Source organism: Pinus tabuliformis, chromosome X (assembly GCF_031772625.1).
Source record: "Pinus tabuliformis cultivar Carrire ecotype Pingquan chromosome X, CPIR1, whole genome shotgun sequence".
NCBI lineage: Eukaryota > Viridiplantae > Streptophyta > Pinopsida > Pinales > Pinaceae > Pinus > Pinus tabuliformis.
The window spans coordinates 486,449,041-486,476,575 of record NC_142308.1 but is presented as its reverse complement, the minus strand read 5'-3'; the positions used below and the strand labels follow the sequence as shown (position 1 = coordinate 486,476,575).

General features: G+C 40.0%; 1 protein-coding gene across 1 annotated transcript in view; it reads left to right on the top strand.

Moving 5' to 3' along the window:
- The first annotated feature begins 3,179 nt into the window (after window positions 1–3,179).
- Window positions 3,180–27,535, top strand: part of LOC149140793 (phosphoenolpyruvate phosphatase-like) — a 328,894-nt gene continuing 304,538 nt past the window's right edge. The window contains exon 1 of the mRNA XM_089446728.1: window positions 3,180–3,699. Coding sequence (XP_089302854.1) covers window positions 3,555–3,699 — 145 coding nt within the window. The 5' untranslated portion in view covers window positions 3,180–3,554. The remainder of the gene's footprint in view (window positions 3,700–27,535) is intronic.

Genomic DNA, 27,535 nt, shown 5'->3' with positions numbered 1-27,535 from the left:
ACCTTATAATATCCATTAAACCCTAATAAACAAATTGCCTAGGGTTTCCTTCAAACCCTAGAATTCTTTTAGGTCTCCTCCAAATTCTCTTGCATCCATCAAGGGTGTCTTCATATGGGTGATCTTCAATGAATTTTTTTAGCCCAACTCTGATACCATGTTAATTTTTCTTAGGGCTATATTTTCCTTTGCTTTGATAATTGCATTTCATTATTTCCATATTTAAATTCACCCCATGGCATCATATCATTATTCAGATTTACATTATTATTCAACAACATATGCAACTATGTAGAAAGAAAAAAATCATCATCAATGCAAAGGAACATAAAGGAACAATAGAAGAAAAACATTCACACATAGAGACACCAATATTGGTTGGAGACTAGGGCAAAACCCACTACAGAGAAAACCCTTTCAAATTCTTCTTCTTATTAGATATACATTGAATGATTCAACAAAGAGAAAGTACAATGATCCATATCTTCAACCATAAACCTATCTAACAAAAATCAACTAAACAATATCCATGAGATGAACCCAACCATGCCAATAATCAAAACCTTGATTCAAGAGCCCGTAATCAATTGTCGCCGTTTACAGTCAACTGCCAAACTTTGCAGGCAACTGGCGAAAACTTTGGTCAATTGAAAAATCAAGCTTTAGATTCTAGTTGCATGGAGGAAGAGACATGCGTGCGACTAAGAGCTTCCAATTTCTACCTTGAGCTTGCAAGCCTACGACTATAGTCAAAAATTTCCTTTGACAAGCCTACGACTGTGACCCAAAACCCTAGAAACACGCGTGAGCTTCACACCCTATAATCTTAGACTTGTGCCAACCAATTTCCGCGAACTTACCTTAGACCTGTGCAACCCAAACTAAGGAAGAGAATATAAGAATGTCTCATGATGATGTCCAAATGAGGTTGAAGTCACTTGTATTTATAACCTTTCAAGGGTGCCCAATTTTCTTTGAGGCCGACCTGATCAAATATGCACATGTGGGCTTTTAATTCAAAAATACACTTCCCTTATCCAAATTAAGCGTTTCAATAGCCAAAATTGGTGCTCTTGAAAAGAGGAATCTCGTCCCATGGTTATAGTTTGTCACTGAGCTTCCAAATTAACACACTTGCCTCTTCAATGGGGCAACCTCTAGTAGAGAAGAACTCAATTACACAAGACAAGACGAGACAAGACTTTCCTTACTATCTTTGACAATATATAGTTTCACGAGACCCAAAATCCTAACTACTTGCTATCCCTTTTATAATGCAAGTTAGTCACTTTAATTATTAGCTTTGTCCTGTTATAACTAATTGTGATCCCTTTTTTATAATGCGGGTCAACCACTTACAATGCTTATGGGCTTTATTTACTAAAATAACTATTCATGACTCTTATGGGGCTTCTTGTGCTTATTACATTAATAAAGGGGTTAGGGTTGAACCCTAACATGGAACCTTAAGGGAAAAATAGTTTTAGAGCTAAGAGAAAAATGGTTCTTGACAATATTTTTTTTCCATCTAGGAAGATAGAAAGAGGGTCTCACTTTTGATAATGTTGGGCTCTTCATGTGATTGTTAAAAGAGTGGTTATGAATATTTTGTAGCCTCTTCTAGCTTCAATAGACATTTATTATCAAGATAACATTTAATAATAAACACTAGATTATGAGAATGTCCCATTTAGATGCAGGTGTTGTCACGAATATGAGCATATTTTTAGAAATTATCCTTTGATTGCAAATGATTTATCAACATATCAATCAACTCATAAAAACAAGATGGTTTTGGAAAATTCCCCCAAAGGACAAGGAATTTGAGACCTCAGGGAACCACAAATTCTAATAAGAACCCCAGATGTGGAAATAGGTTAGTGTCTCTCTCTTCTATGGACAAGACATCAACTTGAGAAGTTAATCAATTAGTCCCTCAATCAATTGCTGGAAGTATTCCCAAGTCTTTGTCGCCCACAACAAGCCTGATAAAAAAAATCAAGAAAGTATATTGCAAAATTCTCTGCCGAAGGAACCAACTAATACAATAATGGAAAAGGATGAGACTAAAGACCTCCTCGAAGACATGGATCTAGATGTTCAACACATGATTGCTTTGGCAAAGGCTCGCCTCAATAAAGATATGCAATCCATGGCAAACCATCAAACAAATAATGCTCATTCTGGTTCAAGTTCTTCAAATCCTCATTTAGGAGTTCATACACAATCTTTCAAAGACCCCCCAAAATGTTTCAAGAGGACAAAAAAAGGGGGTGCAAGAGCATTAAGGCATTGGTGCAAGTAGATGGAGAAAACTTAGTCAACTTAGGGAAAGTCATGCCAATATAGGAGGCATTTCTTCCTTCTCAACCCAAAAGACTTTGAAATTTTCATCCTGAATCTTTAGAGAATAAGCATGTTCTCAGTTGTAATTACTATTATTGTGAATCTATGAAAATTTACTATTAATTAGTAAATTTACTAATATCTTTGGTTAGTAAACAAGATTTGTAATCATTTAATAATAAACCACAATTTATAAACTTCAAAAAACCAAATTACATGTAATTTTTCTCAAAAAAAATATATACAATTAATAAAATAGAATATTTAATAAAAAAAATTAAAATTAAAATTAAATTTTTTCCTTTACAATACCAATAACAACAATAATAATAATAATAATAATAATAATAATTTATTTTTATTAAAAAAATTAAATATAAATATAAATTTTACATTTTGTTATACCATACCATTCAAAATAAACTCATACCACCATATAGATCCATTTCCAACAACATTTTAATCATTCTCAAGTATCCAACTTTAATCGAAGTTGCCATATCAACCTCAAAACAAACTCAATTCTCAATCATTTTGGTATGACAAAATAGCCCACACCAACATATAAGGCCATTTCCAACCACATTTTAATCATGCTTAAGAATTTAAAAGTTTGGCCATGTCAACCTAAAAGCAAACTCAATTCTCAATCATTCTGAGATTAAGCCACCCATTTATGTCTCAATCCAAATTCAAACTGAAATCGATAATTACTTTTATATTCTTTTCAAGAATGGATATACCTTTGAAGTGGGCCAGGCTGTCTAAATGAATGACAACATTAGAATATGATTTCCCAATAAATCCCTATGAAAACGGGCCTTTGATTTCTGAGTGGATCTCTATGAAAATGGCCTTTGAGTGCCTTTACAACAAAGCTTGCCCACAGGAAAATCCACTCCACTAACACCGTGGTTGGATTCACCAGCGACCCCGCAGGCTAGTTTTAATCCAATAATAATTATCGACGGCTGGTCCACTTATTTATCTGTCGCACTCGGTTTGTAAAATGCTAATCTAACTTGTGAGGAATTCGTCAAATTTACGTTTGGCCCAGTTAACTTTAAAATTCCTGTGACATCCCTTAAGTTAATTATCCATTGCACTCAGTTTTGTGAAATATCTTATGTTAATTTGGAGGAATTAATAGCATTTCGTAAGTTTTGCGAGGGGAGCGGTAAAATGTGAGTTTGGTATTCACGGGCTCCATGGTGCTGACTGGCCACCTGCTCTGGTTTCACAATGTGCGATTTTGGGGACAAATTTATGAAACAGTGATGCCATTCTCCGATTCAGGATTTTATTCCTCCTGCCTTATTATTTCAAAGGGAGCGCTCTGGAATTCAATGCCAGGTTCATTCTGTTTTGCATTTTCTCGTGGAGAAATTTATCCATATTGTATTGTTTTTGTATTTTCAGCCTTTGAAAATCAATGGAGTATGGAACTTGGTCTCCGTGGATTCCACAAAATTGAATGATTGAAATATATCGTGTATGTAATTAATCAAACACATGGGAACTATTGAATTCTTGTGAACTTGGGGTTTTTCTTAATATTGCTACCTTGTAGATGCCAAATCGACTGGCCTCTGAGGTTTTTCTTAATAATGCTTCATTGTAGATGCGAAATCGATCGGCCTCTTAGGCCTTCAGGTTAGTCGAGTTGAGTCAAGGACTGATCAGATCTGTCAGTTGAATGTCATAGTTGCCAGTGGAAAATTCCCCTTGGTTAAAAAAAACCAATTATGGAACTTTACATCCAAAATATCGCCAAAAACTGTCAACATAAAGCCAAGTAATGGCCGAATATGGAAACTACAAGCCGATAGTGAAAATATGATTGGTCATGATCATGCTCATGCAACCCGAAAACCAATCAGACGTGGAACAAATATGGCATACTAGAGTTGTAGGGCGTTAAAATTATCTTTTTTGGTATTAAGACAATCTGGGAACCACATGGAGAAATGCTTGGTTCGTTTCTTAGTTAAGGATTGATAAGGAGATGACAGGTTGACGCTAGATTGATACCACTTTGTTAGCTAAGGGTTGTGAAGGAAATGGATGGTTTACTTCACTTTGTTAGAAAGAAGAAAGAAAGAAATTATTTTAACGTCTACGAGGCTAAAGATAGCCTATGGGACACATTGCTTCTTCATCTGCTTGATGTATTCGACCCTTTTTCTGTGAAGCTTCAAAATAAATGCTCCCAGCTTCTCGACAAACCCCTCGCTAAATAGATTATCCCAAGAGCTAGCTGCCAGCATATATGCATAACTTTCCCTGTTGTCTTTGAAGGCCTCATATTCTAAAATGAAATGTTTTTCTGTTTCCACTTTTCCGGAAGAAAAAAATGCATACTCTTTCCTCCCACACTTTCTTGGGCCTTTTCCAGCGCTCTGTTTCACAACGGAGTTGATGAGAATTAGTCCTTAACTGAGCAATATGAATTTTGGCTCTCCAAGAGATATTGACCTCTATGTATGCTTTTGGTTGATGACTATGAGTGAGATTAAACACTTCAATATAGTAATTTTTCTTTCTTCCTAGCTCCTTATCCCAAGTACTCTTGTGGAACTTTTCCATAACAAAAGCTTTTATCTCTTTATTGTTTATAGGACACGCGTTCAAGCAAATACCCCATTTACTAAACCATTTGTTATTTTGCTGCATCCAAGTTTTTTTGATCTTGTATAATCTATCATTAAAGACAACCTTAGGCCATCTACCCTCTTCCATTTGCTCAATTTTTTTAAATACCTTATGACTTGCACCATATCAATTGCTTCAATAGGAGCAGTCCCTGTTTCACTTAACAAGATATCATAAGGAATTGCACTTTTAATCTTAAATTTGTTTGTAATCAAACGCTTCAGAATTTTCTCAATTTGTCTCCACTGCATGTCAAATGTACTGCTGGCCCATAGTTCACAACCATAGAGAATCACCGGAATCGTTAGAAGCCCAAAAAGAGTTTGAGTGGTTTTCCAGTCCCATAACTCTGCCTTTCTACACCTATTTTGAAAAGCATAAAATGCTTTCCAACCCCCCAAAGTTCTTTTCTTTCTACAACCATTCCAGCTTAGTTAAAGGTTGATAAGGAGATATTTGTTTATTTAGATTGATATCTCTAGCAAAAGGTTTATAAGGAGATGGAGGATCTCTCTCAATCTTTTTCCAGATTGGAAGTCCTATACAACACAACATTAGGCAATGGAGATTATTAAAGTTAAACGGAAATCTATGGCTTGCTTAATTGCCCTGGTTGGAGGCAATCTAGTAGCTGGTCAGACTGCACCTTGATATTCCAATATGTTGTGCTTGCTATTGCATAGCTTGTACGACCCAGAAAATAAATATTTGATTAATCCACGTAGTCCCCACCTTGAGCAAATAAACTTTTGCTAGGCATAAGTTTTATAGACTAGGTTGTTGATAGGCATTGGTATTTTTCCAAACACTTTTAATCACCTTGTCCTTATTAGGGTTACACTTGTACATGGCATTTGTACAAGGCATCTCTATCCAAATATAACACCACAAATGTCAATTCATGTTACACCACTTTCTTTCAAATTAATGAAAGAAAAGAGATTGCAAACACGCTAAAGTGCCTTTTAGTTGGTGAAGGCATCCAAAGAAGTATGATGATGCATATGGAGTGGTCATATTTAATTTATTGTCTAGTGTCTACAAAACATTTCTTCTTGGCTTCTAGGATCAAAGGTTTTTGCACCTTAATTTTTTATTGTTTTGGATAATTCTTCTTCTTCTTTTTTCTTTTGTCTTTGAAGCTTCTCTATTGTTCATGTATTGCAAGTTAGCTTGTGCAAAGTTTGGTAAATGAATATGAGCTTCTTCATCACCACAATTCTATCATGAGGCTTTTATTTTATGATGACAAACTTGGACAATCATGTGTTATGTGGGTATGTTTCTAGCTAAGTGGTTGGGATGGTGTGCCACCATGTAAATAGCCTAGTTTCAAACCCTAGTGGGTGTAGAGCTGTTGTGTGCACAAACATGTCTATGAGGGAACATGTTTGACATTTTGGAGTTGGTTTCCCTTTACCATGAAAGTGGCTTAACACATGTCAAACAAATGAATCTTTTTAAGTGGAAGTTAGTAGGATACTTTATTCTTTATGATGCCTGCCAACTCTACATTTTTTGCAATTGCTCTATGATATTTCTTTCAAAGTAAGGAACTTTGGAAGTTATTTTCTTAGGACATTTGTGTCATAGGTTCCTTGCTTTTGTTACGTAGGTGGTGATCTAGGAAAGGACTTGACATGTTTTGAATTTTTATGATCTAAGTTAAATATAGTCTAGTTTTACAAGGTCATAGAGACTTGATAAAGTGGAAGAATCTATGAATTAGAATTTGTGGCATTGTTGAGGGCCAAAAGGCCTAGTTGTGATAATGAGAAATACGACCATGATGCAAGTATAGATTGCAAGTTATGTTGTGGTGTTGATCATGGAAACAATTCCAAGTTTGTGGAAAGGCATATTTCCATTACCCCATAGTTGTGGGATGGCTCTATGTTCACAATCATAAAGTTATATGGTTCTAAACAAGACAAGGTCATGGGACAATCAATTCTTACAATATAAATTGCGTAGTTGGATGGGATTACAATCAAATGTTGTAGAAGAGCTACTGTGAGACCCTTGGTGCTCAAGGTAGGTGTGTGTGCCCACCTCTCATGCTACAGGTTGAATTTAGGCAAAGGTCAATCCAAATGAGTAGGAGTTCGGGTGGAATGACAGTTTGGGCAATTAGGTGCATGAAGGTATGGACTGTGCACTTGCATGAGGCACAAGGCAGCCAATGGACTACCTTACTTATAAGGCACAAGGCAGCCAATGGATTGCCTTACTTATAAGGCACAAGGTAGCAGTACAGTGGGGCATGACCTACCCAAGGAGATCCATGCCAAACCTCGCACAAGATGATATTTGGTTAGGGAGTTGGCGTGAGACAAAAGGAAGTGGACCAAGGGAACGTTGGATGCCAAATGGTTCAACTGTGGACATCTTGGTGACAAGTGACAACACGACTCGTTTGGATGAGCGTTAGCACATTAGCTTGAGTTGGAACCAATGATTGGTGTATTAGTTCGCCCATGCACCTCAACAGTGCGACGTCCCAACAACTTGGTTGGATGTGTATAAGTAGGGCAGTGGAACGAGTCGAGACAACAAGGTAGATTGGGCAACAAGTCGATGACAAATGGAAATAGGAGAAGGAAGACAGAGAACAAAGGAAGGTTGAGGTGTGGCCCATGGTCACCTATTTTGGGGTAAATGGGTGAATTGCAGTGCACTCAACTAGCATGGTTGGTATCACTGGCAACCTACACGACAGGTTCAGCTAGGGATGATATTATATGTTTATATACGTATGAATTGTGAAGTAATCATATGAATTTCCCGTTTGTATATATATGAGCTACATGCTCCTTGTAATTGTTGTAAACTTTGTATTGTAAGGAAAGGGTGTTAGGCATCAATTCGTGTTAAACTTGTGTTGTGTTTACTTGTTGGAACAATTTAAAAGGGTTAAGGGTGAAGTCTTGACTCACCCGTAGCTCGAAACGAAGAATGGGTAGTTTTGAGTGAAGAGGTTTAGTTCGGACTTCGTGCGAATTGAGCTAGTTGTACCACCAATCCAAAAACATTGTGGTGTTGCATACTCACGGTAAAGAAGGATCGCTGTTATTTGGGCATGAACCATAGGAGGGTGAAAAGTGGTATTATAACATATTCACACAACTCTAAGGAATTGTTAGGCATTCTTCACCATGATGGGCAAGGTAGAATGCAGTTCGATAGACTTTATGTAGTTTGAGAGTCGTTCGACCTAGGCACCGAACAAATCAATGTGTTGGACAATAGAGGCAATTAAGATGGTGATGCAATAGGTTGTGAAGGACTCCAAGTCCAACACTTGATTGCAAATTGGAAAGACTCATACGATGTGGCATGACAAGTTAGGTAGGGCACATGAAGTCTATGGAAGGATGCGACCTAAAGCAATGTATGCTATATTGTGTTTTTGTATGTTGTTCATTTCACCCGGCACAATGGGTATGACAGGGTTCAAAGGGTGAAATGCCTCAACAGATTGGTGCCTTAGTAAGGAAACAAGGTTGGCATATTCATGGATTGTGTTTTGTTGACGTGATTGTAAGTGGAAGAATGATGCAAGCCTTGGTAGACTTGGGTGCATCGCATAACTTTTTGTTGTCAAATTTAGCCAAAGAATTGGGAATTAGGGTCACTGCAAGTGGAGTTGCTGTGAAAGTGGTGAACTATAAGGTGAAGGAAACCACATGACTTGCCTTCTTGGTTCACTTACAACCGGGGAAATGGAAGGGTTGTGCCAACTTCATAGTGTTGCCTATGGATGACTTTGAGGTTATATTTCGGCTAGTATTCCCCAGGAGAACAAGGTCACTTCTCGTGCCATGGATGGATAGATTGGTTATACTTGGTGAGTAGCGAGCTTGGTTTGTGTGCACAATTGCAAGGAAGCCTGGTGGATGTTGATTTGGGGTAGCATCGGATGCGCTCTAGCCATGAAAATTGGTGGAGAGGCTAAAGCACATGAGATCTCCAAGACCCAGAAATGGTTTGGGCAAATTCTAACCGGTTTGGGAGATATTAAAATAATTAATATTTTTAATGGAGTACATAAGTCTAAACTTAGGAAAAATAAAATATTAATGGGTATTAATATAAAATTGGGTTAGAAGGGTCCAAAAGTCATGGATCAAGCCAAATCTAATCTTAGCTGTTGATTAAAGATTTAATCTCGGTCGTTGATGGACCAACGAGAAAAGTATAAGAGGAGGCTTGACGGTCAGTTGGAGAACACACCAAGAGAGATCAAGAATTCGATTTTCTGGGGCATGGTTTGCTAAGGAAATTGAGTGAGTGATCTGAGTTACAGTTGAGGGGCAGTGAATACATAGAAAAGAGGCAGAGTTAGTACCAGGAGGATCAACGCAAAGCTTGGAGAGGTTGACACAGAGCCAGCTAGAGGCCATGTAAAGGCAGCTAGGAGCTGCGCAGAGCCAGAGAGGCCAGTGTGTGAGACGCAGAGGGTCTAGGGGCTGATGCAGAGGCTCCAGAAGCTGACGCAGAGGCCAGAGAGGCTGACGCAGGGACTAGAGGCAGCGCTAGAGGCATTGTTTTAAAAAACGGCCGAGTCAACTTCGACTCGGCCAAGTCAGACTGAGCCAATGCTTGGCCGGGTCGGCTCGGTGGCCGAAATGGAACGGCTGGCCGAGTTGTTACCGAGCCAGTCATTGACTTGGTCGACTCGGTAACGACTCGGCCGACTCGGTAATGACTCGGCCGACTCGGTAATGACTCGGCCGGCTCGGTAACAACTCGGTCGGCTCAGCTCTTTGACAAAAATCTTGAAGCACATTTGTCAAAAGTTGTTCCGCCTCCTACATATCAATGGTTGGGTTGTTGTTTATTGCATATTTATAGCCCTAAAGTAATCTATCACTGTGAGAAAGTTTTGAAAATTACAAGGCCGAAGTATGGTTATCCTAGTGGTATGAATTAGAAAACTAAAACAATGCATTGAGCCATATAATGTTTTTAAAAAGGTAAACGTTCTGGCAATGGACTAATAAATACATATTTACCTCTGATTGTTCGGGAGCTTGACCATAATTAAATCAAGGGTTTTGAGACTTCATTAGGGGCAGAGAATTGGTATTGTTGTTGTTGTAGTCTAGTGATTGTCCTTAGGCTGAGGTAGAAAAGAATCCTGGCATTGGTGGCTAAGTATGAACTTTGTATTGGACAGTGCACTGGGTGCCATTTTGATATAATGGATATATTCATGAGCCTACTTTGATAATATGTTGTCTTCTCTCTATATTCTAAAGCTTTGTGTTTGGAAACATGAATGAAAATCTTTAAAATTATGTTCTTTATAAAAAAATAAATATTTAATGTATTTTTTACAATGACCGAGTCATTGAAATCCAATCGGCCGCTGGAGGATTTCGTGAGACAGACTGGGAGCTGGAGCGTCGGATAGGGTGACGTCCCTATCAGTGTAACGCAGAGCAGTAAAAGCTGCATTGTTGTTGTGGGATTGTTCATCCGGTGATTTAGCCGGAATATCTATCTTCGACTGAGATATACTATTGCCGAGGCCATTCTTTGTTGGGTGAGCCATTTCTGGCACCCAGGTTGTATTTTGAAACTGCATAATAATAAAACCCTCTGAATAGCTGCATTGGTTTTCCTGCATTGGGTTTTTCCGGGGACATTAGTCCAAAAACAACGGTGTCACTTGTGTGCTTGTTTACTTTTAGTTGATGATCTGTATGTGTTGATACTGTACTTGTATTTATTTTCATTTTTTACATGGTAAATAACTTGTTAAGTAATTGAACAAGTAGTAGTACAGAAAGAATTTCTAACGGGTTAAACTTAGAAATTCCAACATGGTATCAGAGTGTGGTTGCAGATCACAGGATAATTGAAGGCATCAGCCGAGCAGAGCAGTAGCAGCAGAAACAGCTGTCCCGAGTGACAAAAGCTGTTCCTAGCAGAAAGCAACAAGGAAGGGGTGACGCAGAGGCCTGCGTCATCAGTTCGAGCTAGGAGGAGGATTAGCGCAGAGGCAGAGAGGAGCAGATCTAACCTACACAGTGCTCGGTCATCTTTGTCAGTTAGGAAGGATCGACTGTGTATCTAGGAGGCGCAGATTTTGCTAGTGCCAGGATTACGCAGAGCCTAGAGGCTCAGTGCTTCAAGTTGCTGGGGTATAGGAGGCTGCGAATAATTTGCGGAGCGAAGCTGGTGGGGTACTGTGGTCAAAACAGTACCTAACAGGGCAAGACCAAGGAGGAGGGATTTCCAGAAAGGAAATAGAGACTCAGAGGGAGTCGAATCGAGGACTTCCATGAGGGAAGTAAAGAGACTCATAGGAGTCGGAAGAAGGGCAACATAATGGCCGTGAATTGACTAATAGATCAGGATAGGTTCGACGGAGCATCCAACTTTGTGGTCTGGAAGGCCAGGATCTTGCCCATTCTAGACAAATATCGCATCAAGGACTTCGCCTTGAAAATAATAGCAATCCCAGTTGACCCAGCGGAAAATGAGAAGTACGAGGAGGCAATGGCCAGGGCGAAGTGCATCATTCTTGATGGGATCAAGGATCATGTGGTGCCGCATATTGTCGAGGGACACGACAAATGAGATGTGGGATGCCCTTTAGAAATTGTACCAGGATACTTCCGTGTAGAGGAAGATGTTACTTGAAAATCAATCGCGGTCATACCAGATGCAGAAGGGAGAGCAGATAGATGTATTCCTTGGTGGATTAAAGGAGATCGGTGACCAACTAACTTCCATAGGGGCCACGCCGGATTAGGAACTGATGGTGAGAACTGCATTGAACACAGTCTCAGAGGATTGGAAGGTATTTGTCTAGAGAATACTGGGCAGGTCGAGCCTTCCAGATTGGGAGGAACTGTGGGCGGCTCTTCGTCAAGAAGAGATCAGACGGGTGACCAAGGCGGGGAGTAGCGGAAAAGGGGTTAGAATCAAGGAGGAGGAAGAAGAAGATGCGGCTCTCGCATCTGCGGGAAAGCAGGAGAAGAGAAAGAAGGACCTCTCCAAGGTCAAGTGCTTCCATTGTGGGGAACTGGGTCACTATGCGAACTAGTGTCCGAGGAAGAAGAGTAAGGGAGAGGCTTTTGACTCGAAGGCAGCGCCAGCAAAGGCGGAGAAAGAAGTTGAGGAGGATGACGACTGTGCCATGAGTGCTCATGCGCCACTTGAGAGGAAGTGGGGTGACATCGAGCTGTAGTCTGACGGACTACAGGCGATGAGGGGCAGGATCCTTGAGGTACCCAACCTCTTGGATTATACCTTGCTACGGGAGCCCCGAAGAGGAGTAGCAGGACTAGCAGATGTTGGTAGAGACGGATGCGGATGAAGCGACAAAGAGTGCTACAGTGCAGGAGTCCTGGGACAGCAGGTTGCAACAGTGTGAGAAGCACGGGAGTGTTGCACCAGTGCAAGATGGCACGGAGAGGTGTGCAACGGTGCGAGATGCATGGAGTTGTTGCAGCAGCGCAAAGGTCAGTGGAGGGAGCTTCAGCATCAGGAGTCTCTAGCCTGACAAGGATGTCAGAGTTGGGTGGATCAGTTACTTCCTTCTCAGTAACTGGGTTGCAGTGCAGCAGTTAGCAGTGGCAGTGCTATGGGAAGCACGATGCAGCGTGAGGAGAAGGGGATGCAGTGCTGGGTATATGGACCAACAACAGCACAGATGCAGAAGGAGTTGTCGTACGGATGCAGCAGTGGCAGTGGCAGGGTCATGGGCAACAGTACATGATGCAACAGTGTAGAGGATGTTGGGCGGGGAGGCTTAGCATCAACACAGGGACCGATGCTGGATGATCAGGGTGATACTCAATGAGGAGTATTACTAGAGCACAGTCCTCGCTAAGAGGGAGTGTTGATTTGGGGTAGCATCAGATGTTCTCTAGCCATGAAAATTGGTGGAGAGGCTAAAGCACATGAGATCTCCAAGACCCAGAAATGGTTTGGGCAGATTCTAACCGGTTTGGGAGATATTAAAATAATTAATATTTTTAATGGAGTTCCTAAGTCTAAACTTAGGAAAAATAAAATATTAATGGGTATTAATATAAAATTGGGTTAGAAGGGTCCAAAAGTCATGGATCAAGCCAAATCTAATCTTAGCTGTTGATTAGAGATTTAATCTTGGCCGTTGATGGACCAACGAGAAAAGTATAAGAGGAGGCTTGAGGGTTAGTTGGAGAACACACCAAGAGAGATCAAGAATTCGATTTTCTGGGGCAGGGTTTGCTGAGGAAATTGAGTGAGTGATCTGAGTTGCAGCTGAGGGGCAGTGAATACATAGCAGAGAGGCAGAGTTAGTACCAGGAGGATCAGCGCAGAGCTGGGAGAGGTTGACGCAGAGCTAGCTAGAGGCCATGTAGAGGCAGCCAAGAGCTGCGCAGAGCCAGAGAGGGCAGCGTGTGAGACGCAGAGGGTCTAAGGGCTGATGTAAAGGCTCCAGAAGCCGATGCAGAGGCCAAAGAGTCTGACGCAGGGCCTAGAGGAAGCGCTAGAGGATTTCGTGGGACAAACTGGGAGTTGGAGAGCCGGATAGGGTGACACAGTCCCTATCAGAGTAACACAGAGTAGTAGAAGTTGCATTGTTGCTGTGGGATCGTTCATCCAGTGATTTAGTCAAAATATCTATCTCCGACTGAGAGATACTATTGCTGAGGGCATTCTTTGTTGGGTGAGCCATTTCTGGCACCCAGGTTGTATTCTGAAACTGCATAATAATAAAACCCTCTAAATAGCTGCACTAGTTTTCCCGCATTGGGTTTTTCCGGGGACATTAGTCCAAAAACAACGGTGTCACTTGTGTGCTTGTTTACTTTCAGTTGATGATCTGTATGTGTTGATACTGTACTTGTATTTATTTTCAGTATTTACATGGTAAATAACTTGTTAAGTAATTGAACAAGTAGGAAGAGATAAATCAGATAGCATAGGAAGAATTTCTAACGGGTTAAACTTAGAAATTCCAATAGTGGAGGCTTGCAACTCGTGTCTATATTGAGCGAGAAGAAGGTAGCAAAGGCGATCAGGGTTACACATTTATGTGGTAGTGATTGGGGAAGTTGAGGAAGATGGAGTGGGGATACCTATTCCATTGGAACTAACTAACCTATTGGATGACTTTGTGGATAGAATGTCAGATGAGTTGCCAAAAGTGCTCCCACCAATGCACAATGGTGACCATTCTATAAAACATGAGGTAGGGCTGTAGTTAAGGGCGAAAGCTCCCTATCAATTGTTCGAACTTGAGTTGGAAGATTTGGAGTGTGTAGTGTTCTTATCCAATTAATTGCCCAAAGGAGGACAAAATAGCCTATCCAACCCCATGGGCTATAGTCGATGATAAAGGGAGAAACCCATTATCCAATGTTTTTGGGGCAACACTGGGTAAATTTGGGGTAACTAGGGCAAAAAGCTAGAATTGGGGGCTAAACTTGTAACTCTCTCACACTAAAATAAGGACGAGGGGCTCCATAAGGAATCTATGAATAGGAGAGAGATGGAATCATTTGATCATCATTATGGATTGGATATTTCTATTTTTTGAGTTGAGGCTCTGAGGGTTTTCTGGATTTCTAACATTCAAGGAGAGAAGATGTGCGTTGTTTGTTTGGGAGATACTTTATCGCAAAGGACAATGAAGACTTGAGGAGTAGCGAGTCAGTATAGGCACCTAGTTAAGACAACAACCCCCATTTCTAGGCTTGTTGTGTGACATATCAAGAGCAATACCATGGTGAGCTTGACCTAGGGCTTGCGGATGGTTTCCTAAAGAAGATTTTTTGGACAACGGTTGTTTTTGGAGCAAATTTGTTATGTATCCAGATCAAAAATAGCATAAAAACATAAGAAAAGATAGAGCAATGACTAAATAATTCCTCAGACAGAACACCAAAGGACACCTCTCACAAACAGATCACAGATCAATACACCAGTATTGTTGACGTGGTTAAAACCCTCAAAGAGGGAAACAGTCCACGGCTTGAGCCAACGCAGCCACTTCAGGCAATTTATTAATAAAAGAATGAAAATTTACATAAGCTTCTCTCATGAATGGTTACTCTACAAATGACCCTCCATGCTCTTTAAATAGAGATCATGGACCAATCGGGTGTTAAGCCACGGATCAAGTGTCGGTAATACCGAGGAGAGAATGAACCATCAGATCACTACATATCGTGACCGTCGGATTGTAAGTTACAAAAGTACATAGTAAAGAAACACACTTTATCTAACTCTACACTAGACCAAGTTATACTTAACTATTTCCTATGTGTCGGAATATCCTAACATCCCCCCTTAAGAACAACTTGGGATAGGATTGAAGGATGTACAAATATGACACAATAGGAGAAGGAAGGAGGCATTAGAGCATATCCCCCCTTAGTGACAACTTCCTAAATTCCAACCATAAATCGAAGTTTAGTAAACTTCGCCTCTGTGAGAGCCTTTGTAAAGATGTCTGCAACTTGATCATTTGTTGAACAATATTGCACTTCAAGAACATGGTCGTGAATGAGCTTTCTGATGAAGTGCATGTGCAGTTCAATGTGTTTGCTGTGCTGATGTTGGACTGGATCTTTGCATAGTTGAATGGCACTTTGATTATCACACCACAGTGAAGTCGGATGCTGCTGCTGAAAGCCAAACTTTGACAGGATCTGACGAAGCCATAGGGCTTCCTTACTAGCTTCTACGACACCACGATACTCTGCTTCTGTTGAAGAAAGAGAAATGGCACTTTGTTTCTTGCAAGCCCATGTAATAGGTCCTGAACCAAGAGTGAACACATAACCGGCAGTAGACTTTCGATCATCAGGGTCACCAACCCAATCAGAATCAGCGAAACCAACCAATAGAGGAGAATCAGAGATGCTTTTGCACTGTAATGAATCCCAAACTGAACTGTACCTCGAACATAACGAAGTATTCTTTTAGCTGATTTCCAATGACTTTCAAGTGGGTTTTGCATAAACCGAGCAATAAGGTCAACAGCAAAGGAAAGGTCAGGACGAGTATGGGTCAGATACAAATTTTTTCCTACAAGTTGACAGTATAAGGTAGCATCAACTTTAGGGGAAGTACAAGTGACTGAAAGTTTGGCTCCAAACTGAAAGGGAGAAGGGGCTGGCTTACAGTCTTCCATGTGAAAATGGCGTAGAAGATCACAGGCATACTTGGACTGGGAAAGGGAAATATCTTCCTGGGATTGCAAGACTTGAAGAGCAAGAAAATAATGCAAGTGTCCTAAGTCTGTCATTTCAAACTTCTTTTTAAGGCTGGACTTCACATGGTTTATAAGGTTGGGATCACTACCAGTAAGGATAAGATCATCAACATAAAGAACAAGAATGATAAGGGACTTGCCCACTTTCTTGGTGTAGACAGTATTGTCAGAATGACACCTAGAAAAGTCGGTTTCTAAAAGAAAGCTATCCATTTTGGCATACCAAGCCCGAGGAGCTTGCTTGAGACCATAAAGGAATTCCTTAAGCTGACATACAAGGCTGGAGTTTGTTTGTATAAAGCCAATAGGTTGTTCCATATAGATTTCTTCATGCAAGTCCCCCAAGGCAGATTTAACATCCATCTGATGGACTTTCCATTTGAAAGAGGCAGCAAGGGAAAGAATAAGGCGGATAGAGTTCATTTTGGCAACAGGGGAAAGGTTTCAGTGTAGTCAATGTCTTCAACTTGTGAAAAACCCTTAGCAACAAGACGAGCTTTATGTTTATCAACTTTTCCATCTGGTCCATATTTGGTTCTGTAAACCCATTTGCATCTAACAAGTTTTTGTCCCTTTGGTAGAGGAACAAGATCCCATGTATCATTTCCCAATAATGAACGATATTCTTCATTTATAGTTGCATCCCAATCTGGATGGCCTGAAGCTTCCGCAAAGGTGTCAGGATCATAATTCGCTGAAGCTTGAGCCAGTGAAGAAGAAGCTCTATCGAGCTGAGAACGTGTATGTCGCTGATCTATAGGATCACTGGCAAGAGCGCTTGCTGCATCCCGAGTAGGACGGACCCATTTTGGAAGTTGAGGAGCTGAAGGAGGATCCTGAGAAGGTGGGGGAGGATTGCCATCCTCACTTTCATCATCTGAAGAAGAAATATTTTCAAAAGTAGAAGAGATAGAGAGAGTTGGCACATCCGCCGAACTAGGCTCGTAGGCCGATATATTTTCAGCAAACTTTACATCTCTTCTAATGATAACATTTTTGGACTTAAGTGGAATAAGTCTATATCCTTTGACATCTTCAGAATATCCAACAAAAATACATTTTTCACTCTTAGGTTCTAAAGCTTTATGTTTCTCATCTGGAATATGGGCCCATGCTTCACTTCCAAAAACACGAAAGTGACTTACATCTGGTTTAATTGAGCTCCATTCTTCTTTTGGAGTGATATTCTTTAAAACCTTAGTAGGAGTGCGATTTGTTATGTAATTTGCGTAGTTAATTGCTTCTGCCCAAAAATTAAGACTAAGTCCTTTAGATTGAAGCATACAATTAGCCATTTCCTTTAAGGTGCGATTCTTCCTTTCAGCTACACCATTTTGTTGTGGAGTATATGGAACAATATGTTGCATTTGAATTCCATTCTCAGTGCAAAATTTGATGAATTTGTTGTTAACATATTCTCCACCATTATTAGATCTTAGCTTAAGAATTTGATGTCCAGATTGTTTTTCAACAAAGGCCTTAAAGGCCAAGAACATGTTAAAGACTTTACTCTTGAGTTTTAAGAAGTATACCCAAGTGCGCCTGGAGAAATCATCAATGAAAGTTAAGAAATACTTGTAGCCAGAGAATGAAACAACTGGAAGTGGACCACATAAATCACTATGCACAAGCTGTAAAGGGGCTGAGGCGTGCCAAGAGGCACATTTTTCAAAGCTATCCCGATGATGTTTTCCGAGTACACATCCGAAACAAACACCATCTCTGCAGGATGCCATTGGAAGACCTGTCACCATATTTTCTTTACATAGATTCTGAAGGGAGCGATAGTTTAAGTGACCAAATCGCTCATGCCAAAGTTTGCTCACTTCATCATTATGAGAAACAAATACCGAGGGAAGATTTGATGACCCAAAGTTGTTAAACTTATACAACATTGTAGAATCATCAGCAATGCCAGTAGCCAACATCTATCTAGGATCTCTTAGGTCCTTAATTACAACATTGTGAGGTGAAAATTCAACGATTTTACCTTCACCTGAATGAGTTATCTGATATACAGATAGAAGGTTGCAGGATAAGGCTGGAACACAATACATCATTAAATTGACCATTGTCTATATGAACAGTTCCAGTCCCTACAACACTAAGAGATCTATCATCACCAACATATATATTTTTGGTGTTACAATCATTTAAAGAAGAAAACATGGCTTTGTTTTTGGCCATGCGATAAGAAGCTCCAGAATCAATGAGCCCCTCATGAGAATTATAAGAAGAAGATACATTTAGTGCATATCCAGACCGAGATGTTTGACAACCACATGCAGAAAGTGCTATTCCTGAAGATGAAGTTGAAGTTGAAGAGTGCTCCAAATGGATGTTATGCTTTTTCCTTGTTGCTTCCAAGGCTTCCATCTTCTTAAAGCATTTGGATTCTAAGTGGCCATCTTGATTACAAAAGTGGCAATGTCTATCAGTCTTCTTCCCTTTGTTTTTATTTGCCTTATCATTTTGTTGAAATGATTTTTCATTTTGAGGCTGAAATTGCTTAGGACCCTTCTTTGGTTTAGGACCATTCTTTTTAAGATACGACTTTCTTAGGATTCTTTGAATTTGGTTGCTGCTGGGCGGCTAAGGCTTTATTAGAAGAGTTTCCAAGATTAAGAAGACCAAGGTGTAAGAGTTTTTCTTGTTCTCTTATTAAAGAATCACAAAAGGCATCAAAGGGAGGGGACTTGTAGTCTTGTCCTTGAGAAATGAAGGCTTCTCTTGTAGAAAAGAAGGTGGAAACAAACACAGAGTAGGCTGGTCCCAACTTAGTAAGAATGGAATAGATAAGGTTACCATCTTCTTTCTTAACCTTAACACCTTCCAAGAAAAGTCTAAGGGTCTTGAACTTGGACAGAAAATTTTCAATGGAAGAAAAATTATTGGGGTCCAATGTAAGCAACTCATTTTCGAGTTGATGGGCTCTAAGTTCATTTTTAATTCCAAAAACTTTAGTGATATGTTTCATTGCTTCATTAGGAGTATCAAGTTCTGCGATATGGAATCTAAGGTTTGGAGAAATAGACATCCCTATCAACTCACGTGCTTGATCTTGCCTATTTTCCCATTTGGCTGCCTTATCTTCATCTTTCGGTTTGGTTTCTTGGCCTGAGGCTATTCTGTAAAGACCTTTACTTCTAAGTAAATCCACAATGTAGGACCACCATTGGAAGTAGTTGGTACTGTCAAAAATAACTTGGCATGGACTTTCCATTTTAACAGAAACTGAAGCTATAGATGTTGAAACTAAGTGTTCCAATGGAAAGATCTCGAAAAATTAGGCTGATTAAAAAAAAAAACGGCTCTGAAAATGGCTTCCGGATGAAGAAGTTATGGCTTTTTGAAGAAAAGTTGTTGAAGATGCCGACAAAGTGCGGGAATGTGAGGAAATGAATGACAATGTTATATTAAAAAAAAAATCCGCCCCCTTTCCAAACTTAATCTAATTAGTTCAACAAAAAGAAGACTTGAACTTGTTGACACCTAATCCTCAATGGATGGGTGAACTGGAACACGAACAGTCATCAAGAAGATGAACTGTTCCGTCCCATTTATGTATATAAATGATAGTTAGCTAATGAATTAATCAATCAGTTTTCTCTGCCCATTCTGGAGTTACCCTGGCCTGACATGGTATCAGAGCACAGGTCCCAGAATCCTTGTAACTCCTCTGGCCATAATGCCTCTGCTTGAACGTTTGCCATAATGCCTCTGTCCTGCGCTGCTCTGCCTCTGTCTGATATTCCTCTGACAGATATCTCTGCGCTCTCTGACTAACATGAATGCCTGAGACTGCGCACTGCCCGGTTTGAACGCCTGCGTTATTTGTTATGCTGGTTACCGTTGATACTGTCAATCTCATGACTACAGCCATGCTCAGATAGCCGTAACCCTTTTCCAGAGCTCCAGTGAACGAGCACCGACGAGACAGCGCATTTCCTTCTGCGAGGAGCCGGAACCTATCCCTCGACGCCTTACAGCTGGTAATGGAGGTATTTTCCTTCTCTTCACGCGTCTTATCGTTGGTATCGTGCTTCCGCTCTTGAGCGAGTAGCTCGAGGCATAAAGATTTTCACGTGACCCTTAGACGCTAAAGTTTTCTATCCGAATCTCACCATAAGTTCAAACGTATGAGGTTTTCTGTCCATTTCATCCCTGCGCAGCATCTAATGAAAGTTTGGCAGTTTCCTCGAGGGTTTCGGCCAACGTTTTAACCCGCGACATCGAGTTCTTTATAGTTTGTCTTTTTAGTTCAGCCTTTTGAAACTTAACAGGTTTCAAACGGTGATTATCGGAAAGAGCCTTGGCGGAGCGAAACGCGAGTGTGGGTCCCGATGAGGCACTGCAACTGCTATGGGCTTCGCTGGTCTCCACCACGCCTTTGAACGACGTTTTCCGTGCTGCTCTCTCTACTTGAAGGTCAACGTCTCTACGAAAGGACGTGTTGTTTGGTGCTCGTCAAGAGAATGCTGCTGTCATGTTATATTTTTTGTGTTGCAGTGCGGAGGCTGTATTTCTGAATTTTGAATATGCATTTTCAAGATAGTCATTAATCGAAAGAAGTTTTGTTGCAAGTACTCGGCAGTGTAATCCATAGGTCGCATACAGAAGAAGGTGCACTATTTGCTTTTAATAGAGGTTTAGCAGAAGACGACATGTTGAGAGCACGTTGAAGCATTCTTTGGGAGAAGACGACATGTTGCGAACAACATTGTAGAGAGAAAGCGGGGGTGCCGAGAAGTGCTAATCGGCCCTCAGCACGATTGCCGGATTCGAGGCCGTCCTGCTGGTTCTCTACACCAGTGAATTAAAAACGTTTAAAGTATTTATATATTACGCTGCTTCCAAAATAGTGATATATTAATACAGAGAAATGATATAGTCATATACTGCAGTGATATATTGATATATATTTTTTTCAAAACATAGTAATATTGCAGTGATATAAGAAATGCTGATAGAAGAAAATAAAGTGCATAAGGCTGTGGCATAAGGATTTTTTCAGCAGAAGTTTTTTTTATCAACAGAAGTTTTTTTTAGCAGAAATATTCTTTTACAGAATGCATTCAATCATTTCTATGGTAGGAATAGTTCTCACTGGCAAGGAGAACTATTCAGAATGGTCTCGGATGGTAAAACACACCCTCATCTACAATGAGTTGTGGAAAGGAGTGTGTTTCAGAGAAGAAGACAAAGACCCTGTGCAGCCTACATCAGATAAAGAACTTGTCATTTGGGAAAACAAGAACAGCAAAGCCTATGCATTGATCGCAACATCTGTAAATGAAGAAGTAAGTCGTCATATTTCATCCTATGCCACTGCCTTTGAAGCTTTACAAAAGCTGAAAGAACTCTATGATTCACATTCTGCACTTGAAGTTGTTCAGCTCATGATTAAACTCTTCACTCTTGAACTGAAAAATAATGATCCTCTTGCTCTTGCATCTGAAATAAAGTCTATAATGCATGATATTAAATCCACTAAGGTTGAGCTGGATATCTCTCTTATTGCCTTTCTCAAAGCACTCTATCCTACCTACTCCAATTATCTTGAGTCTTTACAAGCAAATGGAAATCTTAAAGACATAACCTTTGAGTCTCTTGTGAAAAAGTTTGCTGAAAGAGAGAAAGCCTTTGGAAAGAAGACAGTCCCTGAATCTTCTGAAGAGACTGTTTGCCTTGCTCATAAAGAAAAGCATCCTGCTCAAGATTCTACAAGAGGAAGAGGTGGACGAAGAGGAAGAGGAAGATACTTCAGAGGCAGGGGGGGCAGACATTGTCAAGGAGAAAAGGCAGATCTGCATTGCATTCGCTGCAAACGAAATGGATCACATGATGCTTCTACATGCAAGCTACCATGGGACAAAATTGAGCAGAGAAGAAACCAGCAGAAAGGTAAAACTGATGACACAGACAAAGGTAAAGCACCTGAATCCGCTCACTATATTGAGGCACAATGTAACATTGGAGTAAATGAAGATTTGTTTAATGCTTCACTTGCTTCTTCGAAAAATGACTGGTTGCTTGATTCAGGAGCAACCTGTCATATGACTCATAGGAAAGATTTTTTTGAAGATTTCACTGATAATGTTGATGGAGTAGTATACTTTGCAGATCAGTCAAAAATCAAGCCATCAGGGCTTGGCACAATTAGGCTTAAACTGCCTGGTCTTCCAGACTTTCTTCTGGATCATGTTCTATATCTCCCACAGCTCAAGAGAAACTTGCTGTCCCTGGTCCACATCCGCCAGCAAGGTCACTCCATTCATATGTTTGATGGAAAGCTTGAGGTAAGAAAGGCATCTGACCACTCACTTGTCATGAGGGGTATAGAAGAAGAAAGACTTCTTAAACTGCAAGGAACCTCTGCTCATGCACAACATTTCTCATATATTTCTCATCATGAAGAAGGTACACTTCTGTCAAGTTTATTATGGCATGCTAGATTTGGACATTTAAACTATGATAGTCTCCGCTTGTTGAAGAAAAATGGTGTTGCTGGTTTGCCTACAATTCCTAGAAAACATAAGCAATGTGATGCTTGCATTCTAGGAAAGCATAGCAAACAGTCTTTTCATGATTCACATTCAAGAGCACATAGGAAGCTTGAACTCATTCATTCAGATTTATGTGGTCCAATGCCTGTTCCTTCTGCAAATGGAAATAAATATATCATGACATTTATTGATGATTACACCAGAATGTATTGGGTTTATTTATTGAAGAACAAATCTGATGCTTTTCAAACATTCAAGAATTTTCATAAATGGATTGAAAATGATGCACAATCTCATATTGGGTCTATTCGCACTGATAATGGAAAAGAATATACATCAAATGAATTTGAAAACTATCTTCGCCAACATGGGATCAAACATCAAACAACTGTACCTTATAATCCCCAACAGAATGGTGTAGCAGAAAGAATGAATAGAACAATTTTGAATATGGTACGATCCATGCTTTTCTTCAAAAATGTAAAGATAATGTTTTGGGCTGATGCTGTTCTATGTGCTGCATATATAAAGAATAGATGTCCATCTAGTGCTATAAGAAACAAGACTCCTTATGAATTGTGGTATGGACATGTTCCTTCGGTAAAACATCTCAGGATCTTTGGTTCCACCTGTTATGCTTTAATACCAAAGGTACGTAGAAACAAACTTGGTGCTAGAAGTCGTAAGTGTATCTTCCTGGGGTATTCAAACACATCTAAAGCATACCGTCTCTATGATGAAGTAAATAAAAAGTTTGTTGTATCTAGAGATGTCATTTTTCTTGAATCATCCAAATCTGACAGTGTTGTTGAACGGCAACTTGATCGCTTGGATAGATTCACAAAACCGAAATCATTTCAAGAGTTTGATAATCAGATTCCACATCTTGAAGGGGGGATTCCTATACTAGAACAATATGTGGAATCTTCTTCTGAAGAACAATCTCCCCTGCATGAAACTCCAACAACGGATGATGCTTTAAGTGATGTAATTGATAGAATTGGGAGACTCAATCTTGATTCAGTCCCAACTCAATCAACAGAGCAGCCTGGACCATCTCAGAAAGGTCCCCCAAAGTGGCTGACAAAGACACTTGAAAGTGTTCATCCTAATGAAATTGGAAAAACAGGAACCAGAAATACAAACCGACAAGATGGAGGTGATGTAGATAACTCTAATTCACCTGTTGATATGGATGTTACTTATGATTGTGAATTGAACTTGTCTACAGATTTTGAACCAACTTCCTTCAAAGAAGCTGCTTCTCATGATGAATGGAAAGAAGCGATGCAGAAGGAGTATGATGCCCTCATAAAGAATGGCACTTGGAAGCTGGTTGATCCTCCATTTGGAACCAAACCAATTGGCTGCAAGTGGGTCTACAAGAACAAGTACAAAGCTGATGGCTCACTTGACAAGCACAAAGCTAGGCTTGTGGCAAAAGGTTTTGCACAGAAAGAAGGGGTCGATTATGAGGAAACTTTTGCCCCCACAGCAAAATGGGCCACCATCCGAACACTCTTTGCACTAGCTGCTCAGAACGGTTGGAAAGTCCATCAAATGGATGTAAAAACTGCATTCTTGAATGGAGATCTAAAAGAGAATGTTTTTATGTCCCAGCCTGAAGGATTTGCTGTGAAAGGACATGAACACAAAGTATGCAAACTTGTGAAGTCCTTGTATGGCCTCAAACAAGCACCACGAGCCTGGTATGAAAAACTAACTGAGCATCTTCTGAAACTCAACTTCAAACATTTTGATCTTGATGATGCAACTTTATTTGTCAAGAAAGTTGGCAAAACAGTTGTATATCTTGTGGTATATGTAGATGATCTTTTAATGACAGGGAACAATGAAAGCTATATTGCATCCATAAAGAAAGAATTAGGAAAAAGTTTTGAAATGACTGATTTGGGCTATGTTCATTACTATCTTGGCATTGAAGTAACCCAACATCCAAAATCCATATTTCTTTCTCAAAAGAAATACATTGGAGATTTGTTAAACAGATTTGGCATGACAGAGTGCAATCCTCTTTCTACTCCAATGGAACAAAACTTGAAGCTCACATCTGTTGAAGGAAAGGAATTTGAGGATGCAACAAAGTATAGACAGCTTGTAGGAAGTCTCATCTACCTCACTACTACCAGACCAGACATTTCATTTGCTGTTGGAATCCTCTCCAGGTTTATGCAAAAGCCTTGTGAGGGACATTGGTCTGCTGCAAAAATAGTTCTAAGGTACTTGAAGGGAACTCAAGACCTTGGAATCAAGTATACACAGGTGGACGACTTCAACTTGATTGGATACTCTGATTCAGACTTCGATGGAGACAAAGAAACTGGGGTATCTACTTCAGGATATGCTATGAGTCTTGGATCAGGAGCTGTCTCCTGGAGATCACGCAAACAATCAGTACCAGCAGATTCCACAACAGAAGCAGAATATGTGGCAGCAGCTGAAGCAATGAAAGAAATTGTGTGGCTCAGGAAAATTCTTGAAGATTTGCAGGTAAAACAAATACAATCAACTCCACTCATGATTGATAACACTTCTGCAATAAAGTTGGCCAAGAACCCAAAGTTCCATGATCGTACTAAGCACATCAATACTAAATTTCATCTGATCCGACATCATGTTGAGGCCAAAACAATCCATCTCCGTCATTGATCCACAAACGAGCAAATTGCAGACATCTTCACCAAAGCGCTTGGAAGAGAAAAGCTTGAAAGATTCAGAACGATGCTTGGACTCACCAACATCCCTTCAGATTAAGGGGGGGAATGTTGACACCTAATCCTCAACGGATGGGTGAACTGGAACGCGAACAGTCATCAAGAAGATGAACTGTTCCGTCCCATTTATGTATATAAATGATAGTTAGCTAATGAATTAATCAATCAGTTTTCTCTGCCCATTCTGGAGTTACCCTGGCCTGACAGAACTCAAGACCTCTACTCTCATAAAGTAGCTTTGGACCAAGTGAGCTAGATTAAAAGGTTAGTAATTTTTGGAAAAGAGGAAGGGTTTTTTTTTTTAGTCACTGAAGCTTTGGGGTGTGTGCTTACTTGAGAAAGCTCTTTTTGCCTGCAAAACAAAAAACACAAAACTCAACACGGATATACAAAAAAAAAAAACTTACGGCTTGAAGTTAGCTTTACCTGGAAACTAAATATTTTCCTCAATGTTTTTGATTTTCCAAGATCACACTAAGGTGTGGCGGAAAAGAGCATACGCATGAGAAAAATCCTTCCTTTCTGTTTCTGATTTGCCCAGATCGCACAGAGTCGCGGGGCAAAGAGCATACACAGAAATGAAAGGTATAGATCCGGTAATAAAAAAGGCAAAGAGCTAAATAAACCGAAATATACAGAGAGAAAATAACTAAAAACTGCAAATAAACACTGTATACCTCTAGATCTTAAAAATGACGTAGCTAGGGCTACCGGAAACCTTTTCGCGTGAAACGAAAGGGGTTCCTCATTGGAACAAATGCTCCTAACACAATAAAGCAGTCCTCTTGGCTCGAAAGCAGTTAGAAATAGTAGATCTAGGAAACGGCAGCCGGATGCAGTTCTACCCGTTTCAGATTTGGATCACCAACGGATGCGACCCTCAAATAGCTCTGATACCATGTAGGAATTTACAGGGTAAGTTCTTCAGACAGAACACCAAAGGACACCGCTCACAAACAAATCACAGATCAATACACCAGTATTGTTGATGTGGTTAAAACCCTCAAAGAGAGAAACAGTTCACGGCCTAAGCCAACACGACCACTTTAAGCAATTTATTAATAAAGAATGAAAATTTACATAAGCTTCTCTCATGAACGGTTACCCTACAAATGACCCTCCATGCTCTTTAAATAGAGATCATGGATCGATTGGGTGTTAAGCCACGGATCAAGTGTCGGTAATACCGAGGAGAGAATGAACCGTCGGATCACTACATATCGTGACTATCGGATTGTAAGTTACAAAAGTACATAGTACAGAAACACACTTTACCTAACTCTACACTAGACCAAGTTATACTTAACTATTTCCTATGTGTCGGAATATCCTAACAGATTCAAATGACAAGACCTCTTTGGTATATATAGGAGCCTAAAGGGTCAAAATATAATTAGGACCTATATAACAATAATAATGTAAGGGCACAACAATAACAATAGTGGGCTTCTATGGGGCACAACAATAACAATATGGGGGCTACACTAGTATTATAGGGACCTAACATGCCTCTCTCCTTTAAAAAAGTGTTGTCCTCAACGCTTGAGTAGTTTTGGATGTTTCTGTATAAAATACTCTTCCTCCCATGTGGAATCTTAAGCAGGTAAGTTCTTCCACTTAATGAGATGCTTTGAAATTGATCTATTTCCTAGCTACCAGATTCTTGTTTCTGTGATTGCTTCAGGCTCCAAAATGATTTTTCCTTCCTTGTCAAGTTCTAGCAATATAGTTTGAACTGGGAGCTTGTCACCTATAACCTTCTTTAAGCATGAAACATGGAAAACTGGGTGTACTTGCAAAGATGCAGGTAGCTCCAATTTGTATGCCATAGTACCAATCTTTTGCAACACCTTGTAAGGGCCATAGTACTTGGGTGATAATTTATTATCCTTCTTAGCTTGCTTGAGGGACATTTGTTTATATGGTTGTAGTTGTAAAAATACCCAATCGCCCACACCAAAACTTCTTTCACTACGATGCTGATCTTCATATTGTTTCATTCATTTATGTGCCATAGTTAGGTTATCCTTTAAGAGTTGGAGAACTTGTTGTTGATGCTCGATGTGATCTTT